At 50.2% G+C, this 9,251-nt stretch overlaps 1 protein-coding gene and 1 pseudogene across 1 annotated transcript in view; one reads left to right on the forward strand and one right to left on the reverse strand.

Moving 5' to 3' along the window:
* Positions 1-722: 722 nt before the first annotated feature.
* On the forward strand, positions 723-2,524 carry LOC106733209 (high mobility group protein B3 pseudogene; annotated as a pseudogene).
* Positions 2,525-6,341: 3,817 nt separating this feature from the next.
* Positions 6,342-9,251, reverse strand: part of PRSS41 (serine protease 41) — a 5,154-nt gene continuing 2,244 nt past the window's right edge. Inside the window, exons 3-4 of the mRNA XM_014581925.1 lie at positions 7,020-7,177; positions 6,342-6,690 (exon numbers count right to left, since the gene is read on the reverse strand). Coding sequence (XP_014437411.1) covers positions 6,457-6,690; positions 7,020-7,177 — 392 coding nt within the window. The 3' untranslated portion in view covers positions 6,342-6,456. The remainder of the gene's footprint in view (positions 6,691-7,019; positions 7,178-9,251) is intronic.

Below are 9,251 nucleotides of genomic sequence, written 5' to 3' on the forward strand. Positions count from 1 at the left end.
GTTGCCTTTGCTGCATGGATGTTTTGGTTTTTGTTTTTGTTTGAGTCAAAGGACAGTCTTGCTTTTAATCAAGTTCCAAAATGAGGGTATACAGCTTTGAGAAAAGTGCTGTCCCAGCAGAAGGTGCAAGGGTCTGCGTACAAGAGTTCTTCTAGAAAGTTTCAAAGGGTCCAAATGTAACCCCAGTGTTGCTTCTGCTTCCCCTCCGCGCCGTGCCATACCCAGAGCCTGGAGGCTGCGTCCTCCAGCGGACATCGAGACTATTGTAATGTTCCGTCAGAGCATCGGGGTGTCTGCTGAAGTCCTCTGCTCTCCGCTTGTAGGTTTTGGGTTCCTTCCTCAGGATCCTTTCCATTTGCCACTTCTCCTGCACCTTCTCGAAGGTTCCCTGGGCTGGGTCGGCTTGTCCAGGCCACACCCCCTCTCCTCCTCATCCTTTTTGTCTGTCCCCATCACTTCAGAGCTCTGGTCACTCCGAGCTCGGCAACACCTTTCAGCTTCAGGGGCCCCAGTGGACCTGCTCGTGGTCCGTCACCAAGTGGGCTTGGGATTTCGTTTGATGTAGTGACGCTTGTCTGTTTCCGCTTTTGTTGCCTGTGCTTTTGGTGTCATCGTCAAGAATCATTACTCAGTCCGATGTCATGCCACATCCCCTCTAGGTTTTGTTTTGAGTTGTGTGAGTTCAGGTCTCATGGTCAACCCATTTAGAGTTCGCGTTCTCTGTGATGCATGCTGCGGCTGGAACGCGCACATGTGAGCCACCGCCGTGGGGTTAGGAGGGCGCAAACTCAGTCGCCTGTGGTGTTGAGAGGTGAGGCCTTTGGGAAGAGATGAGGGTCTGGTGGGGATCCCGCGATTGATCCATGGTAGGGACCGAGACAGGACACGTGGAAGCAGACACAGTCCCTCCTGCCCTCCGTGATCTTACCTCACCAGCGCCACGCCCTGGGCTTTGGGCCTCCAGAGCATGAGCTCTTAAATCACCTGCAGTCAGATATGTCTGTTACTGGCAACAGGATGAAATACATGGTGTAAGGTAGAGTCCGATCTCATTCCTCTGCGTGCGTGTACCCACTTTTCCCAACATCATTTGGAAGAGATCACCCTCACTGTGTAGTTCTGGCACTCTGTTGGAGACTCGTTTGACCTCTGTATATCAGAGTTTATTTCTAGTGTGTTCCATTGGATACATATCAGTCTTTATGCCAATACCACACTGTTTTGACTACTGTAACTTTGTAGTATGTTTTGAAATTAGGAAACTGGAAGCCATCAGCTTTGATCTTTTTCTTCACAACGTTTTTGGCTCTTTGGGGTCTCTTAAGAGTCCATCCGAGCGTGTCGTGCCCTGTGCTGCCCAGACTAGCGAACAGTACAGTCAGGATGGCTAAAGGTGACCCCAAGAAACCAAAGGGCACGGTGTCTGCTTATGCCTTCTTTGTGCAGACCTGCAGAGAAGAACATAAGAAGAAAAACCCGGAGGTCCCTGTCAATTTCGCTGAATTTTCTAAGAAATGCTCCGAGAGGTGGAAGACAATGTCTGGGAAAGAGAAGTCGAAATCTGATGAAATGGCGAAGGCGGATAAAGTACGCTACGGTTGGGAAATGAAGGATTACGGACCGGCTCAGGGAAGCTAGAAGAGAAAGCACCCTAATGCCCCGAAAGGCCACTGCCCGGATTCTTCCTGTTCTGTTCAGAATTTCGCCCGAAGGTCAAATCCACCAACCCTGGCATCTCTGTTGGAGACGTGGCACAGGAGCTGGGTGAGACGTGGAACAACCTGCGTGACAGCGAGAAGCGGCCTCACATCACCAAGGCCGCGAAGCTGAAGGAGAAGCAGAGAAGGATGTTGCCGACTGTAAGTCTAAAGGCAAGTTTGATGGCGCAAAGGTCCTGCCCAAGTTGCCCGGAAAAGGTGGAGAGGAAGAAGAAGACGAGGAGGAGGAGGAGGAGGAATAAAACCCCGTTGCTCTGTCTCCTTGTGAATCCCTTAGCGCAGGGAGCGCGTAATCGCACCTCTCAGTGGAGGCGTGTCTACTGCCCTCACTGGTTTAACTGCAGCACTGGACCACGATCATGCGTCTCTCAGAATGCTCTAGAAACTGTCAGTGGTTTACATGAAGTGGCCATGGGTGTCCGGAGCACCCTGAAACTGTATCAAAGTTGTACACGTTTCCGAACATTTTTAAAATGCAAAGGCACTCTCGTGTTCTCCTCACTCCGTGCACTTCGCTGTTGGTGTGACAAGGCATTTAAAGATGTTCCTGACATTTTTGTTTCCCTGAATTCGTAAGGTGGTGTTAACTATATGGTTATTGGCTAGAAATCCTGAGTTATCAACTGTACATATCTCTGGTCTGTAGAGAACAGAACCACCGAGACAATCTCTCCACGCTCCTGGCTTGGCAGAGGCTGCGGGAAGGGCGCCCGTCGGAGGGGCCGTGGCTCAGGGCGTGCACTGGGAAGCTGGACCCGTTGACTCTGCGGTGACCTCCGTGTAGGCGTCAGGGTGTCTTGTACATAGTGACCTAGCGTTCTGCCATTCTAATAAAAATTATCAAAAGGCCCATACGTTTACCTGAAAGTTTAAAGCTCTTCATATTTGAGATGCTGTCTCAACTTCAAGTATCCTCCTTCATTTCTTCTTCACGTGAAAATTCAGTTCAACCCAATAGTTTGCTTGCTGTTCCCTGGACTCCTAAGAATTTTTTCTGTTATTTTTTTGTATGTTTAGAATGCTGAAATGTTTTTGAAGTTCAATAAACATCAATGCATTTCTAAAAAAAAAAAAAAGAGTCCATCCAAATTTTTAGATTTCTTTTCACTACCTGCAAAAATGCCACTGAGAATCTGACAGGCATTGCATTGAATTTTTAGATTGCTTTGGAGAATATGAACATCTTAAAAACACTAAGTCTGGGGCCAGCAGGTGGTGTGGTGGTTCAATAAACATCAATGCATTTCTAAAAAAAAAAAAAAGAGTCCATCCAAATTTTTAGATTTCTTTTCACTACCTGCAAAAATGCCACTGAGAATCTGACAGGCATTGCATTGAATTTTTAGATTGCTTTGGAGAATATGAACATCTTAAAAACACTAAGTCTGGGGCCAGCAGGTGGTGTGGTGGTTATGAGCACTGGACTCCCACATGATCAACCGTGGTTCGAGTCCCAGACCTGGTGACTTGCTTTCTTACTTTCCCTCTCTCTCTCTCTTTCTCTCACGCTCTCTCTCTGTCCCTCTCTGGTCAAATGAAAGTAAATAAATAAAGTGAAGTAACATAATTATTTTTAAAAATATATTATAAAAATAATTAAAGAAAGTTAAATTTAAAAAATCTGTTTCCAATTCATCAAAACAAGATGTCTTTTCATTTGTGTCAGTGTACAAGTATTTTGCCTCCCTGGCAAAATAAGTTTATTCTTAATTTTTAAAGCACTTTTGTTTTTCCCTTTCTTTTTATTTATTTATTTATTTATTTATTTATTTATTTTTTAGAGCTTCTTTCTTTCATGACAGGGAGACAGCAGGAGAGAGAGAGCGTAAACAAGTACCCTCACAGGCTCTCGCAGCGAGACCCCCCACGCCTCCCCACCCAGCCAGGGTCATGAGTTTGTGCACCTGCCTCGGCGTGCATAGGCTGCCCGGGGGAACTGGACTGCGCTCCCCCACTTAGCCTCCAGCATGGCAGAGCAGTCTGTTGTCACTGCGCTACCAAAATGGGCCATGCGGTGACTTTGTCTTCAGTAACCGAACACTGGGAATAACCCGAATGTCTGCAAATAGGTGAATGGGTAAACGGAGATCAGAATGCTGCTCGGCTATAGGTGTGAAGGAGTCATATAGACATCATCAGGAATCTCTAATACATGAACGAATAAAAACAGGAAGGTGAGGGACCAGCAGTTGGCGTAATGCCTATGTCGCTGGACTCCCATGTAGTCGACCGTGGTTCGCGTCCCAGACCCGGTGGCTTAAACTCACACCGGGCGCGTGTGCGTGCGTGCCCAAGATCCCGAGAGGAGAATGGAGGAGAAGGGATTGCGGCGTGATCATCCCCCCTGGGGGGTGAATTCTCACTTTCTGTCTCTCTTTCTCTCTTTGTCTTTCTGGTGAGTGCACGCGCCCTATAGCAAAAAAAACTCTCAAAAAAAAAAACAGTTTATAGAAAATGAGTATTATGGAAAACTTGAGCATGTGTTTCAAAACTTTTTGCACCCAAATAAGCTCTACTTGGATTCCATTTTCCACGAACTTTTCAAACCCGTGTGTCCATTAGGTCCAGTTTGTCCACTCTGCTGCTCAAGTTCTTCGTCTTCACTGCTCTGTTTGGTTACCCTCCCTTCAGCCTCGCTCGGGTCCCATTGTGGAAATGGCCGCCTTGGAATTAGCACTGCCTCACAAACATCCTTTCAAGAGCTGTAGCTGTATCCGCTCCACTTTTTTCTGGTGTCAGCCCTGCCCCACCCCAGGAGTTAGCAAATAACCCAAATTGGGGCAACCATGTCCCCTAGGTTAGTGATTGCTCAAGTAATACGGAACCAAAACCTCACCACTCAGAATCCTACCCTGGCGGAGCCAGCAGGCGACATAGTGGTTAAGACACTGGACTCCAGGGACCAGCAGTTAGCATATTGGCTATGTCGCTGGACTCCCACGTAGTCAACCGCAGTTCAAGTCCCGGACCCGGTGGCTTAAACTCATGCCGGGCACGTGTGCGTGCGTGCCCAAGATCCTGCGAGGAGAATGGAGGAGAAGGGATTGTGGTGCGGCCATCCTCCCTGGGGGGTGATTTCCTGCTTCCTGTCTCTCTGTCTCTCTCTGTCTGGCGAGCACATGCGCCCTATAGCAAAAACCTCTCAAAAAAAAAAAAAAAAGACCCTGGACTCCTATGTGGCCAACCATGGTTCAAGTCCTAGACCCAGAGACTTGAAACTCATGCTGGGCACATGTGTGTGTGTGTCCCAAAACCCAAGAGAAGAATGAGGAAGGGGGGTGATTTCTCACTTTGTCTCTCTGTCTCTCCAGTGAGTGCATGTGCCTTATAGCAAAATCGCAGGAAAAACAAAGACTCCTCCCAAGACTCTCACAGTGTAGGAGGGAGAGCAGCCAAAGCCACGGCTATGTGAGGGCCCTCAGCCGGCCCCAGAGCTGGAAACTTCCGGCTGAAGATCTTGCGCTGTTGGAGTGTCTCATCCCAATCAGCCTTGCCCTTTACCCCTGTAACGCGCCAACCTTTCTTTCACTAAGGTTAGTTCAGGGGGTTCCGTCGTTGGTAACCAAAGTCGCTTCCAGCAGAAACGCCAAGAATGAAAACAAAACAGCTTTTTTAAAAAAATTATTTTATTTAACTTTATTTGTATTACTATTATTATTTTTCAGTTTGATCAGACAGAGAAGGTGAGAGAGCAAGCCGCCAGGTCCAGGACTTGAACCACGGTCGGCCATGTGGGAATCCAGTGCCTTTAACCATCACGCCACCTGCTGGTCCCCCACAAAACAGCTTTTTTAACAGTCCCAATGACCAAAGAGCACAACCAACAAAGACAGAGGGAAGCGCCTCCCGACAGGACCTGCCTAGGTGTGTCTGAGGGTGGCAGTGCCCAGCCTAGTTGCCAGCTGTCCTTGCCAGGTCCTAGGGGCACTCCAGAGACCCAGCAGCAGGAGCAGGTGGGAGATTGGGCTCGGGAGGCCAGGCAGCAGTCACTCGGTCAGCTCTGACATTACGCAGGCCCAGGCCCCTCGAGGACAGCTGCAGGCAGGGCCCGGCCTGAGACCCCCCACGCCGGAGAACACGCCCCAGGATGGGGCTCCTCTTCTGTGCTGTGCGCGCAGCACTGAGGGATCTGGGCAGGATGGCAGCTGGCCTCAGCAGGTCACATTGCTGAGCTCACCACACAGAAATGGGCCCTTGGCCACGCTGAGGCTGGGGTTGGTAAACCCTGAAGGGGTCCGGCCAGGGTAGGCGCCATTCTGCTTCCCCACCCCGGCCACTTCAGGGAGCTATTGCAGCTCCCGAACGGCCAACAGCCTCACCTGGGGTCTGCTCCGGCTCTGGAGGATCCTGTGCCTCCAGGATCTGTGAGAGAGCTGGGGGAGAAATGCCGCCTCACGTCCTTGTTGTCACTGGGCCGGTGCTGAGACCAGGGCTGCGCCTCAACCGCCCTTCCTTGCGTCATCTTTCTGACTGAACTAATGGGAGAGGGTTCCGCTGTTTGCAGCCAGTACCTGGACAGAGTAGGCGTCACCGGGCGACTCGGCCTGCATGCAGGCAAACAGCAGGAGCGGTCCAGGAGGCCACCTGGACCCAAGGAAGTTCTCCAAGGCAGCGACTCCGACACGTACCGTTTATTAAAGAGGGACAGAGAGGCCGGGGCCTGAGCCAGCAGGCAGTGCCCACCCCGACCTGGAGGGCACACCCAGGGCAGTGTGCGGCCTCACTGGCTCTGCCAGACTCAGGCGGTCCTCAGCAGTCGGTGAGCCCAGAGCAGAGCCAGGAGCAGCGGCCGGGAGGGCTCCGGCCCCAGTGCACTGCGAGACATCTGCATCTGGATCCAGTGGAAGTAGGCACTGACGTTGGTGTAGACGCCAGGCCGGTTGGGCCGGCCACAGCCCACTCCCCAGCTCACGATTCCAACCTGGTACCACAGTCCGTCCTGGTCGCAGACCAAGGGCCCCCCGGAGTCACCCTGTGGAGCAGCGAGGGAGTCCGGCCTGGGGCTGGCGGGCAGGACCAGTGGGCGGCAGGAGAGCAGGAGGGCAGGGGAGCTGGGCAGACGGGGTGTGAGTGTGTGTGTGTGTGTGTGTGTGTGTGCACCCTACTGTCCCGCTCCCCCTTCCCAGGGTTGGCGTGATGACAGAGAAGGTACAATTTATGGAAAAGGAGCCACACACTTTATAGTTCCAGTAAACACGGATGGTGCCTTTTTTCATAAATAATCTCCCAGTGGCTGGCGAGAGCCTAAGAGGGACTGGTCCAGGGTTGGGAAAGAGGGCCCCCTGGTGGTGCGGCACTCACCTTGCAGGTGTCTACGCCACCTTCCTCAGATCCAGCACAAAACACGTAGTCGTGGATTTTACTGGGACCAATGACCTGTGAGAACAGGTATCTGCACCTGGTGTTGTTCAGGACGGTGACCTGCGCTTCCCGGAGGCTGTAGGGGGGCGGCAGAGTTGCTGGGGGTAGAACAGAGAAAGGAGAAACCTCAACCTCTCCTCCACAGGGTGGGGCGCGGTGCGTGCTGCGGTGGTGGGGGCCCTGGACAGCACACTGGGAGACCCCGCCTGCCCAGCACCAGCACACGTGGGTGAGCAACCATGTCACTGGGGACCCAGTGGCTGTGCAGACTGTCACAGCTCCCCCAAAGACTCAGTTTCCCTATTTCAGAATGGAGACGAAGCCCGAGCCTGAACCAGTGGACATGACCCAGGTGACGACGCGAACAGGACAAGGAGCTAGGACGCTGAGAGGGTTTATGATCAACACACTGCAGCTGCAGGTTAGTCTGAACGTTACCAAATGATTTCAATTTTATTAAAGATCTGAATCTGTAGACTCAGGAAGCAGAACAGATCCCATCTAGGAGAAATACAAAGAGACCCACGTTAAGACTGTTAGAAGCGATCTATCAAAAGACAAAGAAGGTTGTGATGGCCGAAATGACCTGCCGAGCACACAGACACCTCATCAAGATAAACAGCTGGTTTAGTTTCAAAAAATGGAGGCCAGAGAGCGATGGAATGACATAATGCATAAGGAGGAGGTGGCAGGCGGCGGGTGGTGAAGGGTGCGGGACTCCCACGTGGCTGACTGTGGTTTGAGTCCGAGACCTGCGGACTTGCTTTCTCACTTTCCCTCTTTCTCACTCTCACTGTCCCTCTCTGGTCAAATTTAGGTAAATGAATGAATAAATAAAATAAAGTTTGATAAAATGATCCCTTAAAAAATGCATAAGGAAAAAAAAAACAGTTTAACAATAATTATGAGGGCCAGCAGGTGGCGTAGTGGTTAAGGTGCTGGAATCTCACATGGCTGACTGTGGTTTAAATCTTGCACCCAGTGGCTTGGAACTCACACCAGGTACATGTGTATGTGTGCCCAAAATGCCAAGAGGAGAATGGAGGAGAACCGTGGCATGGCCAGCCCCAGGGATGGTGCTTTCTCACTTCCCCCCTCTCTTTTTTCTATCTCTCTGGCAAGTACATGCACCCTACAGTAAAAACAAACAAACAAACAAACAAAAAACCAAAAAACCCTTAACCAGCAAAAAGGATTCGCTGAAGGCTCAGGTAATTGTTAGCATCTTTCTGCAGCAAAATCATTATTTATTTATTTTTGAGAGGTTTTTGCTATAGGCTGTGTATACTTTCCATAAAGGCAGAGAGAGATAGAGAGACAGAAAGCAAGAAATCGCTCCCCCCAGGGGGGGATGGTCATGCCGCAATCCCTTCTCCATTCTCCTCTTGGAATCTTGGGCATGCATGCACACACATGTGTCCAGCGTGAGTTTAAGCCTCTGGCTCCAGGACTCGAACTGCAGTCAACTACATGGGAGTCCAGGGACACAGCCATTACACGATCTGCTGGTCCTAGCAAAATCATTCTTAACTAGGTATGTACATTTTTTTAGACAATATTATTGTACGACTGATAGACTGCAGTATAAACACAAACTTTTTTAGAGGTTTTTGCCTTAGGACACGTGTGCTTGCTGGAGAAAGAGAGACAGAGACAGTGAGAGAGAAAGTGAAAAATCACCCCTCAGGGGGATGGCCATCCCACAATCCCTTCTCCTCTGTTCTACTCCTGGGATCTTGGGTACACATGTACATGCACCCGGCATGAGTGTAAGCCATCGGGTCCAGGACTCAAACTGTGGTCGGCCATGTGGGAGTCCAGTGACATAACCACTGTGCCATCTGCTGGTCCCAAACATAACTTTTTTTGAAAAAGGTAGATTTTTGCTATAGGGCACGTGTACTCGCCAGAGAAAGAAAACAAGGAAGAAATCACTCCCGTGGGGGATGGTGACACTGCAATCCCTTTTCTTTCATTCTCCTCTTGAGATTTCGGGCATTCACGTACACGTGTCTGCTGTGTTTCAAGCTGCCAGGTCCAGGACTTGACAGCAGTCAATTACATGAGTCCAGAGCCTTAACCATTATTCCACCTGCTGGTCTATAACTTCTTTCTTCTTCTTCTTCTTCTTCTTCTTCTTCTTCTTTTTTTTTTTTTTTTTTTTTTTTTTTT

Source organism: Tupaia chinensis, unplaced genomic scaffold (genome assembly GCF_000334495.1).
Source record: "Tupaia chinensis unplaced genomic scaffold, TupChi_1.0 Scaffold141247_1, whole genome shotgun sequence".
In the NCBI taxonomy this organism is placed as follows: domain Eukaryota; kingdom Metazoa; phylum Chordata; class Mammalia; order Scandentia; family Tupaiidae; genus Tupaia; species Tupaia belangeri.